Source organism: Acanthochromis polyacanthus, chromosome 13 (genome assembly GCF_021347895.1).
Source record: "Acanthochromis polyacanthus isolate Apoly-LR-REF ecotype Palm Island chromosome 13, KAUST_Apoly_ChrSc, whole genome shotgun sequence".
In the NCBI taxonomy this organism is placed as follows: Eukaryota; Metazoa; Chordata; class Actinopteri; family Pomacentridae; genus Acanthochromis; species Acanthochromis polyacanthus.
The window spans coordinates 12,693,785-12,718,499 of record NC_067125.1 but is presented as its reverse complement, the minus strand read 5'-3'; the positions used below and the strand labels follow the sequence as shown (position 1 = coordinate 12,718,499).

Below are 24,715 nucleotides of genomic sequence, written 5' to 3'. Positions count from 1 at the left end.
ATGTGTCCAAAGTAAATGTAGTATCGAGACATCTGTTTCTGAAAGGTCCAGTTATTAGTGAATCAGTGCTCCTGCCCAGCGGGCATCTGATGTCAGTGCAACATCAAGTTGATGTCATTCATTGAATAATGACATCAACTTGATGTTGCATTGACATCAGATGCCCGCTGGGTGGTTTTAGCGACACAGTGAAGACAAAAAGACACTCCAAGCAATCCTGTGAACAGTTTACTGAAGAGCGTGAGTGAGGGGGTGAAAAGAAGAAAATGTCCAAGTCATTGAATATCTCACAGTTCAGTTCAATCCATCATTAGGGAATGGAAGGAATATGGCTTATGTGTAAATTTGCCGAGAGCAAAAAACTATGCGACCGGGAGAGACAGAGACTAGTGGCCAATTTAATATGCAATACATGTAAAGACACTGACTGATTTTGACTAGCATTATTTGATAATTTGGTATGCCTTTACTGTTGTAACAATGCAATTCATTTCATTAAGCAGAGTGTTCTGCCTGTTGTGAAGCAGAGGAATGTTGTGACGATCAGGAACTTGACAGCAGTGATGAAGGTATCTGTTCTGTATTACTGCTGCATAGACTTAATAGATGTGTACTGATTATTTTCAACAGTAATGTTACACTTGCTAGTTTGATCGTTGTTGTTTTAGTGTGTGTAAGTTATTTAACCTGATGCCACTGTTTGCATTTTGGTTGCTGTGCACCTCTTTAGCACTGGTTCTGTGATTGCAAGCATATCCAAATATAAATTAAAAAAATAACAAATCTAGCTGTACATGCTACTGTAAGCATTATCTTGAAACCGCTCATGTCAAGATTTCTTTTTTTAAATGATAAATGCTCTGTTAATTTTCTAAATCAGTTAATTAAAAGCAACATGTAATATATGCAATGTGTAACCACAGCTTTGATTTTGATAAATTCAGTGCGTCACACATGGATGCTCTCCATCAGGATCATGCAAAAATATTTGTTGAATTTCTTTACCTCAGAAATGTGTGCAGAAGAGGTTGAAGCGCCCCAGCAGGCCCCCATAGACCCTTTACTGCAGCTGGTCTCCCTCCAAAAGGCATGTGGCTACTGGACTCTGGATCCACATCTGGCTGCTGCACTGGGAAAGAGCAGAGAGGAGGTGGAAAAGTCAAAGCCTGCAACGGTGGGTGTTTGTCAAAGATAATGAGACAGATTACCAGTGACATGGTTTAGAATGATGGCCTCTATTCAAAAAATGATGAACTCCTTTGAAAGTATATGTCTTTGTTACTTTGCTTACTGTTTAATATTGCTACTGCTGATTTGGTGAATTAGGTCAACAGTGAGGTGTGGGCCACCATCCTGGCTCTGATCTGGCTTCATGGTTTCAAGATGGATGCAAAGGAAGAGTGGGAGCTTCTGGCTATGAAGGCTGCATCGTGGCTCCGTGCTCAGAATGGTAGAAACCTCATTAATAAGTGCTGAACTGCTGTTTTTAACATTGATTCTTACATTGTTTTGTGGTTTGTTTCTTCAGCTCCATGTGTTCCAGAGTGTGTGGATGCTGGAAATGCACTGCTGGGATGCAGCGTGCAGAAAGATGCTCTGATGCTCTGAATCTTCACCTTCAGGATCACGACACAGAAGCAGATCTTCTCTACCCAGAGGCCTTTACTTCTTGAATATTGCACTGTTACTGTAATAGTCCGTTATTTTTTGTCTTCTGTGTTTTTTTTTCAGTTGGTCTTAGAAATGTATACCTTTTAGAGATTATCAGTCTGAAAATACAGAATTATCAGATCTGTGCTAAAACATTAACAAAAGAAAACTAAAGTAATTGTGCCTTTTATGTCACTTTATGCCTGTAACAACTGAATATTAGACTTGTATTGTACTTGTTTGCTTTGAATAAAATGAGCTTCAGTATCTTTATCATGGACTTCACACCTGCTCTGTTCACTGTTCAGGACAAACTGTGTGACATCAGTTTATACATGCACACCTCAAGCTGTCAGAAGAGGTTTCTGGATGCCAATAAAAGCAAATAAAACTGTTTTTTGCTGTTCTTTTCTTGTCTTTTAATTTCTTTTTGTTTGTTTTGTTTTGCTTGTGACATTAGTCACTACAACATGTTCACCAGAGCCTTTTCTATAGCAAATAACCCTGAGTGGAGCTAAAGTATAGTAAACAAATAGTCTAGCAATTATTAACAGGCCACAACTTTAGTTGGAACAGATTTCTTTTTCATTTTCATAAAAGAAAAATCAATAAATCTAAATAATGATGAGGTTTTAGGCCAGAGTTAATCTAGCATGGAGCCATCAGGCAACTGAGAATTTGGTTCAGACAACAGAGTTTAGTGTTTTAGCAATTGAGAAAAACTGTAATGTCTTGCAGGGCCACCTTCACTGCATTCTGGGCTCAGTGTCGCCAAGACAATTCTGATTGGTTTAAAGAAATACCAACAAGTCAACACTTGGGTCCCTTTTCGTGATATGATAACGGGTGCCGACATTTAGCATTTTATACTTTTGATCAGAAACTCAACATTTGCAATCTCCCACTCAGTTTAACTGTTAACAGACTTTCTCCACTTCTACCGATGACTCTGGATGTCCCATCAATAACACCTTGGATGGGATCTTGACCATCGCTATGCGGCGTTTCTTGAGTCGTAAATGCCGATTATGTGGTGGTACACAGATGCTGCACTTATCAAGACAATTTTTATATGTTTTGTCAATTTGAATTTAGTAATGCAGAAATTTCACTTTAAATTACACACAATATTCAACTGGTGGAATGACCAAAATTATTCTATCAATCCCACCCATCAAAATATCATCTACATTTTGGCAACAAGAAAGCTCCTTTCATTTTAGACAGAAACTGATAGGATAAAAATATCCCTTAGAAATAGTTTCAGTTGTGAATGACTTTCTTGGAATTATGCAAAAAATGTATGAATTATGCAGTAAAATCATACAAGAAAGAATTTCTGTGCATGTTGACTGTAAAAAAGAAAAGAAAAAAGAAATTAAAAAAGCCAAAACTGTACATATTGTCTACATCAAAAATCAATCTTTTATTTCTTCAAATAAGGGAGATTAAGCATAAAATTATTTTGTTTTTTCAACAGAGCTTAATCCATTAATAATAATATTATTTTACAGATATTTGCTGTTATTTTCACTGTTACATTTTTTTTAAACTTAACATCGTTTTCATGGTATCTGTTTTATTATTTATTTTTACAGTGTTTCTTTGGTTTATTCTGTGCATTGCTGGGTACGTTGGTTTTATTATATGATGTCTGTAGTTGTCCAGAGCTGTAAAATTTACACTACTGCTCCAGGCCAATTTGCTTTACGTGGCAATAAAGTATATCTTATCTTATCCTTCTGTCTTCCAAGCAGAAACAAATAAATGAGGGACCAGAATAAATACAGAGAGAAAGCTAAAAACCCCGCCCACTCGGATGTGCCTGTGTACGAATCGAGCCTCTCCCAGCAGCTGTTGTGGCTGTGGATCAACAGCTGATTACGGTTCCTGCCTAGAGGTTTTCTCCTTTTATTTACAAAAAGGAACGAACTGAGAAACGTCTCCCCGTCAATTCACAAGTCTCTCTATCAAAGGTTGGTGTTTGATTCTGGTTCATTAAGGCGCAGTGTGAGTTTTTAAGACAAACATCTTTTCACCGTTAGCGTTTCTTTTCTTGTACGTGATGCTGATGGATGAAGGAGTGAGGAAGACTGTGGTCTCCTCCTTCCAGCAGTAATCTGTTGTTCCAGTTCAAAATGATGAGCTAGAGACAGCGAGATTACCTCTGCTTTATGCTTTATAGATGTTTGTGTTTTTAATTTAGAAATACATTTCTACTGCTGTAATTAACTTTTCTATTTTTATTTTTTATTTTTTTTTTGCCACTACAGCAGAAAAGCAGGAAGGATGTCAGACTGCTATGGTCTTCTCACTCCTGACAGGAAAGCAGGTATTTTGTAAATTCTTTTTTTTCTTTCCTTTTTAACATGCTGTCGTGTAAAGAGGAGTCGATGCTGATTTATCTATTTAATTTGCATTTCTATGAGCAACAGTAAACTGCGAATGTAGCTACTGGTGTGCGTTTGGACATGCAGTTTCTGTGCTTTCAAAGTTAAGGACCTTAATTCATTGTATAAAGTGCACCCCTCAGTCAAACAGTGAAGATTCTTCTTGGTACCATCAAGCATATTTTTTCAGTATTCTCTGCACTTTTGGTTCCTCTGTGCTGTGGATTTGTACTTAGTTTTTCTATTTCTCCATGTAATCCCAGAATCAGTATCAACATTTGGCATCTATTGAAGCTGTATTATCTGTAGGAGGTCTGCTTGTTCTTCTTGTGGATGGAGATAGTTCTTTGGTTCTCAGTATGTTTATTGTTGATTATTGGACTGATCACATGCCGCCCTGATGGTACTGTGTGATGAAAAAAAAATGTAAGTATAAAAAGTGCTTAAAGAGAAGTCCTGTATTTGACCATGTGACGTGTGTTTGATCATCAGTGAATCACAAATGAGCTATTCTAATCTAATAACCTGGCAGTAACAATCAGCTGTTCCTCCATCAGTTCCTCTGAAGAGCATTGAGGTGGAGCTGGAGGTGAGGGACCATGTGGCCACAGTGGTCTCTACTCTCAACTACCAGAACAAAGAGGACAAAGCAGTAGAGGCTGTGTTTGTCTTCACTCTGCCTGGAGATGCTGCTGTCTGTCATTTCAGTGCTGTGGTTGGACAGAAAGAGATTGTGGCTGAGGTGAAGGAGAAACAGGAGGTGAGCTGGACGGTAAATATTCAAAGAGGAAGTAAAAACACTGTAAAGTGAACGTTAGTGACGTGTGTCACCTTCACTCCAGGCTCGTGAGGAGTATGATGATGCACTGAGCTCCGGTCAGCAGGCCTTCCTGTTGGAGGAGAGTGAGCAGAGTCCAGATATATTCTCTATGAAGGTGGGCGGTCTGGCTCCAGGAGAGAGCGCCTCCATCAGGCTGGAGTACGTGACTGAGCTGGCTGTGCAGGGTGATGACGGGCTGAGGTTCTGTCTGCCTGCTGTGCTCAACCCTCGCTACCAACCTCAGGGTAGGAACACCAGCCAACATCTTCTACCTGAGTGCAAACCACACATGTTTGGCGTTTGTTGTGACAGTATGCTGGTGGAAGTCAAAGACTACTGTTGAATAATTGTGGTAACATGTTTAAGTCCCCTCTGAAGCCACGAGCTTCACAAAGGGTCCAAAGTGAAAGAAAAGCAGGAGACTCCCAGTTGTCTGTCATGTTGTTTCCAGGTAGTGAAGGTGCCAGTGTCCAGGTGTTCTCTGTTCCAGCCTCTCTGGTTCCCTACACTCTGTGTTTTTGTGGCCGACTCTTCTCTCCTCGTCCAATAAGTAAAGTGGAGTCCAGCTGCTCCCTGGACCCTCTGCAGTACCTCAACACTGATCAAACTCAGGCCACGGTAGGTAGAGTGCTGATGTGTGTGCTGTGTGTGGTTGGTCCTCTTGAGTGAGAAGAAAATGTGAGTTTGTTGTTGAACTGCAGGTGAAGTTGGCTGCAGGACACAAGTTTGACAGAGATGTTGAAGTTGTGATTTATTACAAAGACGCCCACCAGCCCACTGCTGTGGTAGAGGCAGGACAGACCTCTGCCAAGACTGGTGAGTGAAAAATAGCAGTTATTAGTCTGTGCATAATTTCAAACAAATGGCAAGAATAACTTTTCTGTTCCTGTCATGTTTGAGGCACTCTGATGGGTGATCCAGTGGTGATGGTCAGTCTGTATCCTGAGTTCTCCCAGTCTGTGATGTCTTCAGTGGCTTCATGTGGAGAGTTTGTGTTCTTGATGGATCGATCTGGAAGTATGAAGAGAAAAATAAACAACAAAGAGAGGAATAAAACTCGCATCAACAGTGCCAGGGTATTCATTATGCGTTAGTTTAGTAAATTATTTTATAATGTCCTACTCATGTAGTGACGTTCATTATCTCTACGTTTTTCTCTTGAGGATACTCTGCTGCTCCTGTTGAAGAGCTTACCAATGGGCTGCTTCTTCAACATCTACAGTTTCGGGTCCAAATATCAACACATTTTCCCGTAAGTCACTCTCTGATATTTATCAATCCAACAAATGTCTTCTCTTGGTCTGAAGTATGTGCATGTGTTTGTGTGACGGCAGTCAGAGTGTGGAGTACAACCAGAAGACCATGAAACAGGCTCTGAAGAAAATTGAGAGGATGGAGGCTGATTTGGGAGGAACAGAGATCCTGAAACCTCTTAAACATATTTACAGCCAGCGCTGTATTCCTAATCAGCCGAGACAGGTATACACACACAAACAGATGTTATTTCTGCTTTCAAATTTTCATAGTCTCTATTCTTCTTTCTGTTATTCTGTTATTGTGGGCAGTCTAAGGCACACCTGTGCACTAATCATGGTGTCTAATCAGCATCTTGATATGGCACACCTGTGAGGTGGGATGGATTATCTCAGCAAAGGAGAAGTGCTCACTGTCACAGATTTAGACAGATTTGTGAACAATATTTGAGAGAAATGCTGATATTGTGTATGTGGAAAAAGTTTTAGATCTTTGAGTTCATCTCATAAAAAATGGGAGCAAAAACAAAAGTGTTGCGTTTATATTTTTGCAGAGTGTAATAATTGTTTAAAGATGCCTACTCTGCATGCACTACACAAACTGAGATCCTCACTTAACTTAATAATAATAAATACAAACAAATAGTCTATTAAATGCAAGGGCGTCAGTTTGTTTTTAAAAGTGGGGGGGGGGGATGGAGACCACAGCCATTGTCAGATGGAAATGCACACCCTGAGTGGCGTGCTGGGTAATCGGGAACACCGGGGATATCCCAGTCATAAAATAATAATAATAATAATAATGCTTTAAATCATGGGTCTCAAACTCGCGGGTCAACTGCGGCCCATGGGACGATATTTTGTGGCCCTCTACTTGAGATCAAAGTTTAGCATTGGTGCGGCCCGCCTGCTTTTCTCATATGCTTCCGTGTCGTTGGTAAGACAGCACTTTGAGAAAATGTCGAAGAACGGCGGCAAAATGCCCCTAGCTGGATTCGAACTCACAACCACCGCACCAAGGGCGGAAGCCCAACCTGTTGAGCCATCAGTACATGCAGGTAAAAGGGTCTGTGGGCCGCTATAGTACCAATTCTCCCGGGCCGAAATTTTGCCCCTGCACGCTTCTGGTCGGAGCTTCAACTTGGCACATCCCCACCGTCCCCCCCTAAACTGACGCCTATGATTAAATGCCACAGGGATCAGTTTCCCTGCAAGTTTTGTGACCTCGTAATCTAAAGCTCATCTCCTCCACAGCTGTTTGTCTTTACTGATGGTCAAGTGACTAACACAAGAGAAATCCTCAGCGTGGTGAAGAAAAACTCTGGTTCACACAGGTGAGAACACAGCAACACAAAGCAGAACAAAACCTATACAGTTGTCAGTATTTGTTCCAATATGACCTTGATGTATGCATGAAAAACTGCTGTATTGTAGGTGTTTCTCTTTTGGGATTGGGGAAGGAGCCAGCTCTGCTCTGATCAATGGGTTGGCCAAAGAAGGAGGAGGACACGCTCAGTTCATCACAGGGACTGACAGGATGCAACCAAAAGTAAGACATGAAACACTATGAAGCTGTAATGTTCAATAAAGTAGCAGCAAATATAGATTTAAAGGACAAGATAAAATGTGACTGCATTGATCCCCGGAAGAGTATACTGAAATTGAGACAGCAGGATAAGCAAATGTATATATTTAAGTAATAAAATTGAATAAATAGGACTAGTAAAGGCAATAAAACAGATTTGTGCACTGACCTGTGTAAGGAGGACATGCTGAGGCCATCAACAGGAGTGGAAAGATGTAGGCCAAAGTAACAGTGCAGTTTTAAACATTTTAATAAAAATGCAACAACTTTTATTTTATCCCTCAGGTGATTCAATCGCTGAGATTTGCTCTGCAGCCGACTGTGAAAGACATCTCAGTCATATGGGATTTACCAAAGGGAGTGTCTGTCACTGTCCTGTCTCCACCAATCACATCCATTTTCCAGGGTCAGAGGTCACTGATTTATGGCCAGCTCAGTGGACAGGTAGCAGCAGCATCTTGTCACAGTGAAATATTTTTACCTACAATATATCTGAAGCTGGATTTTTGCCCCTAATCAAAGCAAAGGATTGACTTTATGTGTGTTTTTCATCACGTGTGTGCTTAAATGACAAAACATGGTTTGTACAACTTTATCAGAGTTCAGAAGCAGCAGAGGGCAGTGTGACACTGAAGTACATCCAGGCAGGTCGTCCCTCTCAGAACCAGCTGCACTTCAGTCTGAAACCTGCAGAGGACACTGGACTGGACGCAGGTTTCCATCAGACGGCAGAGATGCCATGCACTGGGTAGTGACTTCATGTTAAATTCTGTAATGAATTCTGTGTGTTGAATGAACAGAGAACAGCGAAGAGAGTCCATTTACATGTAATTATCATCTTATGAGCAAATGCATAAACAATCTCAGATGGTGTGCATGTTGTCCATTATCTATACACCGCTTAACCCTCACTGCAGGTGGCACCTCGAGTCTATCCCAGCTGATTTAGGGTGAAGGTAGAGGACGCCCTGGACAGGTCACCCCTCTATCCAGGGCTACATATACAGACAAACAATCTCTCTCACATTCACCAGTCAACCTCAGCATGTATTTGACTGTGGGAGGAAGCCGGAGTACCTGGAGAAAACCCACGCATGCACAGGGACTCATGAAAACTCCATGCAGAAAGATCCCAGGCCCAGGCTGGAACGTGAACCATGGATCTTCTAGTTGCAAGGCAACAGTGCTAACCACTGACCCATGCAGTCTTGTGCATGATCATGACTTTGTTAATTTAGTTGAAGTGAGCTGTTGGCAGACATGCAACCAAATTTGTGTCAACTTGCATAATCTTGCTGTATTATAAGTAACAAGACACCAGTGGTTCCTTCTTGTGTCTGTCTGCAGATTAACTGTCCACAGGTTGGCTGCTTGCGCTCTGATTCGCTCCCTGGAGATGGAAAACAGGGAGCTCAGAGAACGGCAAGATGGAGAAATGAAGGAGAAAGTGGTGCAGCTCAGTGTCCATTCAGGAGTGAGCAGTTCTTTCACTGCCTTCATTGCTGTCAACAAAGCTGATGGCAAAGTGATTCAACGACCGTTGATATACCGACCTATTCCAGGAGCCAGTGAGTGTTACACTTAATGTATGAATGATCCTGAAACAGCCAGTGTTCTGTGTTTTGCTTTAAGTACCACTACATGGAGCACTGTTTCAAACTGTTTCTGTTGCATTTTTCATTTGTGTTTCACAGTTTCTGTTTTCTAATTTTGTGCTCTGTTTTTCTCTTTGTATCTCAAAGTGTATCTGCGTCAATATAACTTTGATCTTGATGTTCCAAGTGTTACACCTAATGGTACGTAAAAAAAAAATTCTTTATTTAACATAGTTTTTTATCATTTTGAAACAGCAAAACATACAGTTGTGTAAGATAAGATAAGACAGCAAAACAATTTGCATGAGTTGCATGCAGCTGCAGGTCCAAACATGTAAAACAGGGGACTGAGGTTTTGAGAAAAACAACAATAACATCACAAAGAACAAAGTGATGATTAGACTGGAGTCATTTGAGATGATCCCCCTCAACAGTTTTCAGGTTTCCTTCCTCACGTTAAAGTCAGTGTAGCCAAATAAATAATTTACTTTATGATCTTGTGAGTGAGCCATTTTAGTGAGATTTGTTATTGTGTTTTGTTACACATTTCTTTTCTGAAGTTTGAAAAATGAATGAATATGAAGGCAGGGAAGAAATGATATCATGTTAATTTGTGTCCATCAGTTTCATTTATTCTCCTTAAGGCGCTGGTCTTACTGAAACAGGTCTTTAAAGTGATTTAGCTGCTGGAGACAAGTTTTCAACATTTATTTTTTGTAATGATATCTTGAATTCATTATTACACTTTATTATTTTACAAAGAGTCTCTTGTGATTGGAATCGCTGATCAATAATGCTCGTGTATCTGTGCACATCTGTGTATGTATCATTTTAACCTTCCAAGCTTTAATGATCAAGCAGAGTCAGCTCTTACTGCTCTGTGCACCACAAAGATGAATTCTTTTATCTCTTAATAAATATGCCAGATTGAGAAAGATGCAGTGTGTGTGGTCTGGACACACTCTTTTGGATACCAGCTAAGGACGTCTTACTAATCTTCCCACTGAGTCGTTTTGCTGATGCTGAATTAAACCTACAGAACGGCATGTTTTAACTTTATGCTCTATTTAGCAGCGACTGCCTCAGTGTACTCTTCAAGAAGCTCTTTCAGGGGGAGACTAATATCAGGTAAAGAATTTCCTGTTGTTGAGTATAAAAGTGTTGGGTTTTCACACATGTACAGCCCAAAATTATTAAAAATAATTATTAAGAACAGAAATATGTCTGTCCAGAAGCAACATGTTTTTTAGAGGAGTTTTCACTGACATTATTGTAAAAGTCACATACATAAACATATTCTTGCTTCTGTAAAGCAACAGTGGAAGAAACTGATGGGCCTGTATTTTGGTTTTATAACATACAAGCCACATGTAGGAATATTTGTTTTATTAAGTACATTGTCTTTGTATTTGCTGCTTTTGCTATCATCCTTTTATTATATTGTATGTATATTCGTTATTAAATGATCTTAGTTGTTTGGATAATTAAGCGTTTATTTAAACTATCAATTTTAACTAACAATGTATATGGCTGCACATAAAAATGCAGAGTGAGATCCTGATGATTTGCTTAAACTCTCCTCCTTATCAACAGCTTTAAGAAGAATTGGCTTTAACGTCGGTCAGAGTGGCTCAGCTCATGGCCAAGGTAAGCCAATAGGTGGCGTTTTTCTCACTCTCGCCGATGCTATTAAAGTATGTACATCAAAGAATCTATGCATTTAGCCATTTGACCTTGCAAAATGAATCCGTACCTGTCTGAACTCCATAACAGCAACCTACAGTATTCCAAGGCCATTTTCTTACTGTTGTCTATTTGTCCCTATAAGTGTGGAACCAGACAGCTTTTCTTGCGGTGCATATGTCCCCACATCTACAGCCATGGAAAAAAAATGATGAGACCACCCTTGTTTTCTTCAGTTTCTTGTTCATTGTAATGCTTGGTACTAGTCAAGGTATATTACCTAAAGAATACAGTGAACATGACAAAAAAATGCAGCTGATTCCATAATACTTCATGTACTATTTGACATGCTTAAGCTTCATTGTATTCCCAGGGTATATAAGAGCCCATTTCATGTCATCAGCAGCACTGCACATGCAAAGGCCTAGAGTGGTTTCCTGCTGACAATCAAGCCATAGCACAACTCAGAAGTTGTCAGCTCTCATATAATGCCAAAAAACAAACTATTTATGTGAAGCCACAAAGGCAGCCATCTTGGCACTGCTGGAAATTGTCAGGAGTGAGAGAAAGGTAGGGAAAAAACTGAAGATCTCCAAGACAGCGGTTCATTACACCAAGAAAAAGCAAGCCCAACATGGTACTACCAAACTGCTAGCTGCTCACGGCAGGAAACGTCTTTCGACCCCATGAGATGACCGTGCACTCATTTATTCCTGTCAGGAATCATCGTCAGACCTTCAGGGACCCTAAAAAATGAGTGGACACTGTGGAGAAATGTGACTTGTTGGGCAAGGACAATTTGAGGATTGTTTCAGTATGGGTGGATCAGGGCAAATGCAATTATGTGAAGGGTGAATGAACCAGGTCATGTACAGGGCTGCTCTTGAAAACCATCTTCTTCCATCAGCTGGAAAACTCTTTCCTGCCTCCAATGACTGGATTTTCCAACAAGACAATGCCTCTTGTTACACGGCAAGGTCAGTTAAAGCCTAGATGGAGAACCAGAACACTCAAACCATGCCTTGACCTGCTCAATCACCAGATCTAAATCCAATTAAAAACCTGTACAAAATCATCAAATGCAAAATGGAGAACCACAGCCATAAAAACAAAGGTAATTAATTTGAATTTGTGCAACAGGAATGAGCTGCTGTGACAGCAGAACAATGTTAGAAGCTGGTGGAGAACACGCCAAGACACATGGCTGCAGTCATCAAAAACAATGGCTATGCAATCAAGTACTAACTCCTGTGTGTATCATGCAACTAAAACAGAGAGAAAAGAAAACATGTAATGCTTAAAAGCTGTTTTTGGCAGTACATTGCCATAGCTATTGATGTAAGAACTGAAGTGAGTTTGGTTAATATCAAGAAAACCATGGAAAATGTCTAGATATCAGCTCTTAAATTAAACTCTTATGAGCTTTTTTCTGTTATCATTATATTTGTCCAAACAAATGTATCTTTAGTTGTACCAGGCATTAAAATGAACAAGAAATTGAAGAAAACAAGGGTGGTCTCATATCTTTTTCCGGTGACTGTATGCAGCTATATACAGGTTATTTTGTGTGCATACTTCTAATTTTGCCATCTTCACATCTTGTGTGAATGTGGGAATGCAGGCATGAAGCCCAAGCAGCCACTCAGAGAGCCTTGGCTTCAGCTGGTCTCCCTGCAGGATGCCTCTGGCTGCTGGGCCCTCGACCCAGCTCTGGCTGCTGCACTGGGGAAGACCAGCGAGGAGGTGGAAAGCCCAAAACCTGACTCGGTGGGAAACTGTCACATATAAGAATAGTTATTTAAGCTGTAGGAAGGATTTAATTAAGGGCTTCACACATGACTATGAACAGTTCCATCTTGTCAGCAGCTACTCAAATCTCAGTGGAAGATCAGTGTCTGATGAGCTGTGATCTAACGTGCATTTTTGTGATTTGGTGAACTAGGTCAGTCAGGAAGTGTGGGCCACCATCCTGGCTCTGATCTGGCTTCGTGGTTTTAAGATGGATGCAAAGGAAGAGTGGGAGCTTCTGGCAACAAAGGCTGTGTCATGGCTCCGTGCTCAGAATGGTAAGAAGAATTGTAGCAATGTTTTGCTGTTTAAACCAGCTGTTTGTCTGTCCTCAGCCCTGCTTGGTTTGTATGTGTGTTTTTGTTTTGTTTCAGCGCCGTGTGTGACCGAGTGTGTCGATGCTGGAAATACACTCCTGGGTTGCAGTGTGCAGAAAGATGCCCTGGGGCTCTGAGGGTTTTATTAAAGTGGCTTCACCTGCAGGATCGCTGCACAGAAGCTTTACTGCGTCCTACTGTGTGGATTGGACTTTGTCAGCGTTGCGCTTAAGTGTTTGCACTATATGTGTCATCACATGTTTTTGGCTGTCCGTAGAGAGGAACTGACATGCAAAAATGTTCAGTCAGCTCTGTTCTGTGCCTTATAATTCTTGTGGTTTGTGATTCACTTAATTCATCCACCATGTAATGGCACAACAAAAGAATTTGTTCTTTTGCTTTCAGCGTTTGATTCTTTAATGTTGATTTCTATTTGTAACCATTGTTGGAAATGATATAGCAGTGTATTACCATGGAGACCGTTTTAGCTGTGTGTTTATGTATTTTTGACAAATATGCTGAAATATATAATTATACAAGCTAAAATGTAGTGATTGGGTGGAGAAAGAGGCAGATCCTACAGATAGCAACATTGTAGAGTTGCATTTTATTTAAGGCGTGAAGGGGACCATTTCCATGGGGGAAAAAAACTTGATACACAGAGATGAATTACTTGACAAGCCCTAAATTAGAGGAAATAGGTACCTCTTTAGAACATAAAAATGGTCTAAAAAATTTCACGTTTTTATTACAGTAATTGTTGGACATTTTTGTTGGTAATTAAAGTGATCATGTGACTTGAATCCAGTAGTTTTCTTTGAAGCACATGATGTAACAACACTGGGGTAAAGAGAAAAAAGGGCAAAATTTTCCTTTATTTATTTTTTTACTTCATGCAACACATTCAGTTTATAACATTTCAGAAATGGATAAATGGCTTGTTAATTTCACTTTTTTTTACGCTAAAGATTGTGTATGTTCCTTTCTCATGGAGCCACTTGACTTAAACTGATCGTCCAACACTTCTCAGAGATGCAGTAGGAGCTGCAGTTACCACCTTGAATTTTGGCAAACACCATACATACCTCAGATGACTCCAGTGGGAATATCTGTATAGACCGTATATGAAGATGGACGTAGCACTTGGCTCCAAAAATGAACGTGGAAGTGTCAAAAACTTGCAATCTCACGCCGTCTGCCAAGGGCTGGCTCCTTAAAACTCTGGCTCCATAGACCCCAAGTCATCATGGGAAAAACTAAAATTTGATAGACTGCTTTTCTACAGCTTTGGATTTTATCAGTTTCAACTCATCTCCTGCTCCGCTCTGTCACAGAAGACAACACATTATCCAGCCGCACTCCATCAACCTCACTCACTGCCCTGAGCCTCCCTGCAGCCCACCTGTGCCGGTTCCTGGACCTGCTCTGGTGTTTCCCCAGTCAGCTCCGACTCGTCTCGCCATCCCCCGATCCCCTGGAGCTGTTTATAGTTTTCTCCATGTTTAGTTAGTGTTGGTTGGTTAATTTGTGTTGTTAGGTTTCCACATTTCCCCATTCCTGTGTGTTAGTTTTCTTCTAGGCTTTTGTAGTTTTGTGATTTTTCTGACTCATGTTTGGTTTACCCACTTCCTTTTCCTTCCTCCACTTAGTTATCTTGTCCAATTGGTTATAGTGATCGTTTTCTGTTCCTCAATCTTTATTTATTCGTCACCTGTCTCATCTTGCTTTCTCTTTTGCACCTTGGTCCTAGTATCTGCCATGACAGTATGATCTGGCCATTATGAACCCAGCAGACACAGATCCTGACTCAGACTTGGAGCCAACCCCCCTGCAGATCCATCAGGCTGTAGTCAGCCAGTGGATGTTACTTGGCCACCGTGATCAGCCCCTAAAAAGTTTTTTCTGATAAGAATTTAAAAAAAAGCTGTTTTAAACAGTTTGTGCTAGTTAAAATCAGCTAGTTTTGCACATTTCTGATTTTCCATTTTCTTTTCTCCAGCACCATATGGGGCAGAGTGTGTGGATGCTGGAACTGCAGTGCTGGGTTGCAGCTTGCAGAAAGATGCCCTGATGCTCTGAGCTGTTCATTAAAGAGACTTCACCTTCAGGATCGGTACACAGAAGCTTGTCTACAATGTTTATTATTCAACTCAGTCTTTGCACTACTCTCACTTAATTATGCAATTGTCTGATATAATAATGTCAGACTTCAGAATAAGTGGATTTGTGCTGTTAGCTATTTCAAAAATCTATTTATTTCCAAATTGTTTCCAATTTCTTTGCACTGTTTCATTTAAAAAAGGTGCTTTTCTAAACAGCAAGATATAGCATCCATCCAGGTTTACCCCTTGTGACAATTTCGTTTCCCTAAATTGTTATTTTCTGGTTTTCTGTTTGATAATCATACTTGACAATAAATCCTGGGGTTTCAATGGAAAAATGTAGAAATGTAATTCGAGAAATTAGAGTCCTTCTACTTTCTGTAGAAAGAGTGCTGAAGCAAAGCACTCTAAGTAAAGTTTAATTGTGTGGTACATTTCATATGCAAAAGCATTCCAAGAGTAAGTGTTTTAAAAAGTGCATTTAGAATGTTTAAGAAGGAATTCATTGTAAAAACATTAAAATTTAAAAAAAGACAATCTATAAATGGTATAAGAATGTGGAGAATGCACTACACACACACACACTCATGAACACAGGATTTAAATGGGAGTTGGCTATGTGGTGACCCATTATCAGTCCTAATTTTGTCTCTAAAGTGACATATTTAAACAACTGACTTAAAAATACCTTATTGTGAAGTGTTACTGATTATCTGTGCTAAATTTCCTGCTATCAAGGAAACGGTAATGTATACCAAATTTTTTAAGCCTTGTTGTTTACAGTTTTGCTTCTTCTGCTATTCCTATAATAACGTAAAATAAGGTAGAATTTAGTTCAGTCACCTAAACATACATTCATCTTCAAGTAATCACTATAATTATTCTATAGTATATTGCATTTTCAGTCATTTTAGTACTCATACCCATCTTATGCAGGTGTAAGCAATCCTTTGCTTCGTCTCACACACCTCTACATCTGATCTTTTACTACCACCTAGTGGCCACAGTGTGTTTGACTTTGGCCAGACAGGTTGTGATTTCTGAATGTTTAATGTATTCTTCTTGTTAAACTCCTTCAGGTAAAGCTGAAAGTTTACACTTGATCATTTAATTTCTTATTGATTGTGGTGGAGTAGAGAGGTATTCTTCCTGTTCAAATACTTGGGAACCATACTTTATTGTTTCTGTCTTGCATTCCTTTCCCATTCTTTGCATATATTGGTATTGTTTTTTTTTTCTTGTGGCTGCGTAACCCTGAACATTAAAGTGTACCTTTGGCACAGTGAGCAGCTGTCCTCTCCTGCCATGACACATGGTCATGACATCTGAATGACGCAGGCATCAATCTGTGTAGATGTTACACTGGAGATCTTGAAGAGGACTCATCAGGATTCAGAGTGCACAGGGTCATTAGATCACACCTTTCACTTGCTTTCACTGACAAGATATGATATAGGGTTTTGTGATATATAGTTTAGAATAATCTCTGTCAAAGAAAATCTGGGATAAATGATCTCTTTCTACCTGTCAGTATTAGTGCATCGCAGGCTGCAGTGGAAAAATCACAAAGTATTTATCAAAGTGAAATCACTGAGAACTACCCAGAGAGAATAGGACTCTGTGAAAGCCTTGTTTTGTAATAATCAATGTGAAACAAAGGCACAGGTTTAAGATTAGGTGCTGAGTGCAGTATGGCCATGCTATAATTCCCAAAGGCCCTGCATTGTTGGGGATTTTTCAAGCATCTGCAGTTTAAAAGGAAAGAAAAAGTCTTGAAAAGACTAAAGAAAACCCAACTCAAATCATTACTGAAGTGCAGTACTTTAATAAATGTATTTAGTCACGTTATATCACTACAACAAAAATGTACACATACTGTATAATGGTATTGCTTGCATATACACTACTGGTCAAAAGTTTTAGAACACCCCAATTTTTCCAGGTTTTATTGGAAATTCAGCATGTTAATGTCTCTTTGTGCTCTTCAATGAAAGCATAGAACAAATAAACACATAAAGTTAAAAAACATCTATTCAGAAACCAAAATGTATTCTGAACTTTTGACTCATCAAATTACCACCTTTGGCAGATATAACAGCTGAAGACACTCATGGCATTCTTTCCTAAGTGAAATCAAATATTCTTCAGAAAGTTCTTTCATCTCTGTAGCAGAAGTTCCCGTAAATGTGTGCTTCTTGTAGGTTGCTTTGCTTTCACTCTTCTGTCCAGTTCATCCTAAACCAGCTCCATGGGGTTTAAGTCTGGAAGCTGTGCTGACACTCCATGTTTTCAAGCTCACCATCTTGTTTATTTTTTTCCTAAGATAGTTCTGGCATAGCTTGGACTTTTGTTTTGGCTGTTTTGCTCTAGGATGAACCATTGGCCAACTAGGAACATACCACAGGGTACTGCATGGAGCTGCAGAATGCTGTGGTAGCTGTTATGGTTCAGGGTTCCTCTCACTCTGTACAAGTCACCATCCCTGGATCCAGTAAAACAGCCCCAGACCTTCACTCTTCCTCCTCCATGTTTGACAGTTGATGTCACACACTGAGGAACCATCCTTTCTCCTACTCAACGATGAACATATATCCTGCTTGATGAACCAAATACTTCAAATTTTGATTCATCAGTCCATCATACCTTCATCCAGGCGAGCCTCTTTTTCTCATTTTGACATCTTAACAATGGCTTTCTTGCTACAACTCAACCTGTCAAACCTGCAACTCCAAGTGTTCTCTTCACAGTTGAAACTGAGACTTCTTACTACGATCACTATTAAGCTGTGCTTGAAGTTGTTGTCCTGTGAGTCGCCTGTCACCAAGCTGTTGACTCTCAAAAACCTGTCTTCTGATTCTGTTGTGGCTTTGGGTCTTCCAAACCTCTTCCTGTCAAACCTACATTTTTAAGTGTTCTGATGGTCTGTCTCTCTCTTTATTGTTAATTGCCTTTTCCTCTTCATTTTTATAGCAACACACTACTTTCTGCAGTACAATGATGTTCAAATAATGCTCTTGAGAGTATGGTGCCATGGTGTGTTCCAGCACTACTTTAATGCAGACAGAGGGAATTGTACTTAATAAAGAAAAGTTAGGACACCTGTAGGATTTGGTAGCACCAACTTTCAAGGGTTGATCAACCTCCATTGCTATAGAACAGCTTTAAGTTGGTAACTCATATCTTCTTTCCTGAAAAGGCCTTTTTGTATAACTCTGAAATCAGTTTTGGGTAACCTTACCTTTTTTAACCCCTGACCTTTGTACCATTTCAAGCTATTCATTGGACTTGAACTACTTGATTTTTAATAAAAAATTGGGAAATCTACGGCGTTCTAAAACTATTGACCGGTAGTGCATATTTTGTACTTAACATGCCCTACATACTCAGTAACATCTAGCACTGGAAAAGAATTTACCAGATATCAAAGGCACCTTCTAAAGGTTATTCAGAGACATAAAAGATATGTTTTACAAAGACGCATAAATAAATATCCTTTATTGTATGGAACTGTTCCTGATTTAGTTACATACAGACACAAGTGAACATGTGTTGCTATGGCAGCCAGTGACTTTTTTCACAGCAGCACTTAACAAAAACAACTTGAATGATCCAAATTTGGCCATTTTATGTAGAAAAACACAGAGGAACTCAGGTGCAATGTTACTGTTAAACTGTATCAGAAACTGCTCTGATTCAAATATACAGAATAAATTTGCAGATTAAATGTTTTCCTTGATATAGTATGATATTCGAAGTTAGTTTTTTCTCTGCAGACAGTGTTGGTCATTGGAAGAGCAGGCAGACTAATCTCTTTTGTCGTCTGCCAGTTTGCCCAGCTTGGAGGAGGCATCGGAGCCTGCTGGAGTCTGTTCTCGCCAACAGAAGGTCAAAGCCACAGAGTCTAGAGCAGCAACCAGTACAGTCCCAACTGATGCTTGTTAATAAACAGAATTTTTTGACATCACGGCCTAACATGGATTACGATCTGCATTTCTTGAGAAAGACAGAATTTTTATGCAAAAATAACAGACTCATGCCATAGAACTCTTTATGCAGCATGTCTGCAGAGTTGGAACAATCTGTATGTAAACAGCTAAATTAAATTCAGTGTGCGAATCTAATGCTGAATCATTCAGTGTAGTTCTACTCATAATGAGAAGTACTAGTATATGAAAACAGCATAATGATTTCTACGATGATAATCATGGTTATTTTATCTTGGATGTGGAGACTATGAACATATAAAGTGATGGCGTTTGTTTTAAAAAAGGATTGGTTTGGATTATTACCACATACTGAGGGTGTAATTAAAAATGCTGTCAAATCTGTCCCTCTACATGTTGACTGCACTTCAGTATATTCATCAGACAGAACAAACAGATAAAAGACTAGAAAATGCAAAAAAGTCTAACAAGATACTGTTCTGAATGGATAATGGAACTTCCTGTTATTCCCTCTGATGGTTTACTTACAGTATGTGCACCTACCAATCAGTCATAACACTGTGACCATTGACAGGTGAAGTGGATACCACTCATTGTCATGGCTCCTTTTAGTGGGTTGGATGTATTAGACAGCAAGTGAACATTTTGTCACTTGAGCAAACGTAAGGATTCTGTCTGACAAGGTCCAAATTGCGATGGCGAGATGACTGTGTCAGAGCATCTCCAAAACTACAGCTCTTTTGAGGTGTTCCTGGTCCACAGTGATCAACATCTATCAAAAGTGGTCCAAGGAGAGAACAGTGGTGAACCACTGACAGGATCATGGTGGGGGAGTGAGGAGTGAAGGTTGACACGTGTGGTCCGATCCAACAGAGGAGCTACTGTTGCTCAAATTGATGAAGAGGTTGATGCTGGTTCTGATAGAAAGGTGTCAGAATACACAGAACATTGCAGTTGCAAAGCTGCTGACCAGTCAGGGTGCCCACGCTGACCCCTGTGCACAACCGAAAGCACCAACAGTGGACACATGAGCATCACAACTGGACCACGAAGCAATGGAAGAAGGTGGTCTGGTCTGATGAATCGTGTTATTTATTTATTTATTTTTTTACATCACATGGATGGCTGGGTGCGTCACTTACCTGGGGAACACATGGTACCAGGATGCACTATAGGAAGAAGGCAAGTTGATAGAGACAGTGTGATGCTTTGGGCAATGCTCTGCTGGGAAACCTTGTGTCCTGACATCCATGTGGATGTTACCTTGACATGTACCACCGACCTAAGTATTGTTGCAGGCTATGTCCACCCTTTCATGGAAACGGTATTCCCTCATGACTGTGGTCTCTTTCAGCAGGATGATGCGTCGTGCCACAAAGCAAAGATGGTTCAGGAATGGTTTGAGGAGCACAACAAGTTTGAGGTGGTGACTTGGCCTCCAGATTCCCCAGATCACAATCCAATCAATCATCTGTGGGACAAACTGGACAAACAGGTCCGATCCATAGAGGCCCCACGTCGCATCTTACAGGACTTAAAGCTGCTGTCCGGAGTTTCCGTTTGTTTTCAATTTATGTATCATTTTTTAACAAAGCTTAAATGTGTTAGTCTAGTTCGATACTATAATATAAAGTTAGTATAACGCGATATGAAAATTTATTCCTGAGCTCCGCCTTCCTCTCATAGACCCCCATGTTATTCCAAAAAGCGCCGGTTGCTGCCGACCAATCAAGTTCGAGCTTCAGCTTTGTCATGCTGTCAATCAACGGTTACGCGCACAGCAAGCAAGCCCATGCAGAGGTGGGCGAGCTACGCACTACGCAACCGCGCGCACATTTGTTTGCTTGTGGAGGAGAGAGTATCAGGGCTCAGCAACTTCCAGAAAAGTTACCAATCCCACGGCTTGTCAGGCCAAGAGACTGCAGGACATTTTTTGGCTCGGGGTGCTCGCGTCGCTCCCCGACCACGGCCTCCATAGCCCGCCTGACGGCTTCGTTTAGATGCCCGACCTCTGAAGGAAGATGTTGGGGCGTCTGGGACATACTCTTCGTCAGAGGAGTCATGCAATTCTGAACTCTAGATAGAAATAAATAAACAATCTAACACATATACACGCGTAAATGCACTAAGTTTGATAAACAACGTCATCGAGAGGGATACACGAGTGTAATCACATATTGAAACTTTACTCGTTAGTCCTAGCAGATTCGTGTTATTTTTTATTAGGACAAGTTAGACTCAATACAGCATTCTAACGTAATTCCTTTATTATTTACTAAATGTACTAAATGCAGAAGAGGGGAAAACAGCAAAACAGGCGAGATGCTGCAGCACTCCGGGCACTTCTCTCATGTACTGCGCGCGTGCACAAATAAAGGGGCGAAATCAGAGGGAGGGACAGTGGGACCAACAGCGTTTTGGGAGACGCTGCGATTCAAACTCCGGACAGCAGCTTTAAAGGATCTGCTGCTAACATCTTGCTGCCAGATAACACAGCACACCTTCAGAGATCTAGTGGAGTCCATGTTTCGATGGGTCAGGGCTGTTTTGGCAGTAAAAAGGAGACCAATGCAATATTAGGCAGGTGATCATAACATTATGCCTGATTGGTGTATATACTGTGTTTGTCAACAAGTCAGGGAAAAATTGTGGCTTATTGAAAGCATCCAAAGGTGGTTCATTTACAGAGAAGATTAAATTGAAATCCTCTGGATATAATAGGATGTCCAAGCTCTAGCATGTGCCATCAGCTCACCCTGAGAGAGTCAGACATGCTGCTCGTTAGTGCAGCTCACAGAGACAGATTTAGGCCTATGGGAGGACTTGTTACTATGGCAGGCAGCCTGCTACACTGATACTCACTGCCACAAACCAACACCAGTCAGCGCTCCTCACATCTTGATCTTATTATTTCTTCTCTTATTTACACAAGTAATGAATAATTCAGGTAAAGTGAAGAATGCACCAAAAAGTTTGACCTCATGCGCTTTGTTCAGTTCAGCAGGACTGCTCTTAAGTACATCCTGTTTCCCACTGAAATGAAACAAAAGACAACAAGCAGCTTTTCTGCTTTTATTGCTAACTGCTTTCTCTTTGCAGAAATTGCACAGTGTTGGTTACAGTAGGTCATTACCGCTAATCCTATCCAAACCTTTGGCAGACCTCCAACCAACACTTTCTAAACTGGTTTCCAAGGCAACCTCAACCAGCAGGACCAATTAGAACTGACAAAGGATCCCTGAGCATTAAACTGCCTGGAGATTAGAGGAGAAGAAGACACATCCTCGCACCAAACACAACAAATGAAAGAAGGGCCCTCTGATCTGTGGGTGTGTCTACATAGATATATATATATTTTTATATGTGTGTGTGTGTGTGTGTGTGTGTGTGTGTGGTGGGGGACAGAGAGGGACAACAACTTTGCATGAGCATTCACCTGTGGGCTCACTTGTCTGCTTCAGTCTGTCCATTAGGGAGGAAATATTTAATTAAACCTGCCATCTTTCTTCCCCTCCTCTAGTCCGTTTCTTTCTCTGTAGGACCGCTGCATGTCCGTGTGTGCTGTTACAGCCGCTGGCAAGAAACCAGATCAATAAGAAATAGTTTAGAGAGGCTGATGTTTCTTTTTTCTGTTTAGGGCCATCAGTGGAACACTGTGGCCTCCGAGCAGCACATCAATCGCATGCCGTGTGTGTGTGTGTGTGTGTGTGTGTGTGTGTGTGTGTGTGTGTGTGTGTGTGTGTGTGTGTGTGTGTGTGTGTGTGTGTGTGTGTGTGTGTGTGTGTGTGTGTGGGCGGGCGTGTGTATGTGTGACTGATTCGATAGCCTTTGTACTTCAGCGGGGGATCTACTTTATTGAATAACTGACACCCATGATCCGGTTGTGTTTGTTGGGTGTTGTGTGTCTGTGTCAGTGCCTGTGTCCCTGTGAGTTAAAATGTGTGCCAGATATCAAAATCACTGACCTTTACTGTAAACCCTTTTAGCACACTCATGTGGGTTGGGAGTGTTTTTATTCACTTTATCAGTTCCCCTTAAAGCCAAACCGCAGTGAAACATCGAAGCAAGACCAGAATGGGAGGTTTTCATGTCCACTTTCGTATTTTAAAATGATTACATCATGGACATGCTAATTATTTTGTTGTATTGTTCTGTATTTGTTTTGGTCAGCCCCTTGATTTGAATTCCAAATACATAAATAAAATACTTTTAAATCAGGCATTCATGAATATAAAGATGGACGTAATGTCACATTTCTGTTAAAATAGGTGCTTCTGTTCCATGCTACCGGCATCATTTGCAACCATCTATCCAGCAGCTACTCCTATTATCCTGGGAACACCCCGGACAGATCACCAACACTCTACAGACCCAACACAAAGGAGACAGACAATGCGGGCTCAACCTCACACCTACAGCCAATTTCAAATCAACATTTCACCTATCAGGCATGTCTTTGTGGATGGAAGCTGAAGCACCCATAGTAAACCCACATAGGCACAAGGAGAACAAGCAAACTGCTGAAAACGACGGGGAAAAAATGACAAATATGGATCCTTAGCTGGCTATCTAACCTCTTATCCAACCCAAAAGTGAACAGCATGAATGTCACACAACCCAACTACTGCAATTTTAAGTATCTGTATCAGTGTATGCTGCTGGCTGAGCAGACGTTTTGCTTTTAGATGTTTTTTTCAGGAGGTTTTATGACTTTATTTGATTGTCATGGTGGAGAGAGACAGAAAATGTTCGCAATGTGACATGAGATAAGTCTGACAAACTGGGAACTGAAACAGGGACTCACTGCTCACTCGTCTATGGAGGATGGACCCTGTCCTCTCAGTCGTAACGTCATCTTCCTAAACACAAACTTACCTTATCTGTTAGTGTGATTTACTGAACAACCACCTATTTTGTGGTTTGAAACAGACAAGATTAAATCACAACAAATAAGACCGTGGACGTTCCTGTGTGCAGTTCCTGATCAGCGGCGCCTAAATTCAGCCACAAAATAGATTCTGCTGAGGATCACCAATCAGCTTCATAGTGACTTTTTACTGAAAGCTTTTGCAAACAGAAACTGAAAGCGACTGAAAACAGCTGAAACAGAAGTGAGTGGAAATGATTGAAAATAGTTTAAATTCAACAGAAAACAGTGACTGAAAATGGCAGAAAACAGCCAATAAAAATGACTAGTGGAGTTCATTCGATTTGGTGTTGTCCACGACATGGTAGATCACATTTACACATACACCCAACAAAAATATAAATGCAACACTTTTGTTTTTGCTCCCATTTTTTATGAGATGAACTCAAAGATCTAAAACTTTTTCCACATACACAATATCACCATTTCTCTCAAATATTGTTCACAAATCTGTCTAAATCTGTGATAGTGAGCACTTCTCCTTTGCTGAGATAATCCATCCCACCTCACAGGTGTGCCATATCAAGATGCTGATTAGACACCATGATTAGTGCACAGGTGTGCCTTAGACTGCCCACAATAAAAGGCCACTCTGAAAGGTGCAGTTTTATCACACAGCACAATGCCACAGATGTGGCAAGATTTGAGGGAGCGTGCAATC

At 40.6% G+C, this 24,715-nt stretch overlaps 1 protein-coding gene across 21 annotated transcripts in view; it reads left to right on the top strand.

Moving 5' to 3' along the window:
- LOC110948942 (von Willebrand factor A domain-containing protein 5A-like) overlaps positions 1-16,469 on the top strand; it is a 69,478-nt gene extending 53,009 nt beyond the window's left edge. For 6 of the 21 annotated variants that reach the window (XM_051957634.1, XM_051957629.1, XM_051957633.1 and 3 more), the window contains exons 16-19: positions 501-569; positions 1,011-1,174; positions 1,327-1,450; positions 1,529-2,046. In XM_051957634.1, the coding sequence (XP_051813594.1) occupies positions 501-569; positions 1,011-1,174; positions 1,327-1,450; positions 1,529-1,608 (437 nt within the window). In that variant the 3' untranslated portion in view covers positions 1,609-2,046. Of the gene's footprint in view, positions 1-500; positions 570-1,010; positions 1,175-1,326; positions 1,451-1,528; positions 2,047-3,466; positions 3,627-3,923; positions 3,983-4,597; positions 4,801-4,882; positions 5,106-5,311; positions 5,479-5,561; positions 5,677-5,760; positions 5,937-6,023; positions 6,113-6,194; positions 6,340-7,367; positions 7,448-7,547; positions 7,663-7,983; positions 8,143-8,297; positions 8,447-8,615; positions 9,267-9,440; positions 9,495-10,364; positions 10,422-10,886; positions 10,941-12,597; positions 12,744-12,918; positions 13,885-15,080 lie in introns of those variants that run through there. The other 15 variants (XM_051957593.1, XM_051957592.1, XM_051957591.1 and 12 more) reach the window with 10 other exon arrangements.
- The last annotated feature ends 8,246 nt before the right edge of the window (positions 16,470-24,715 follow it).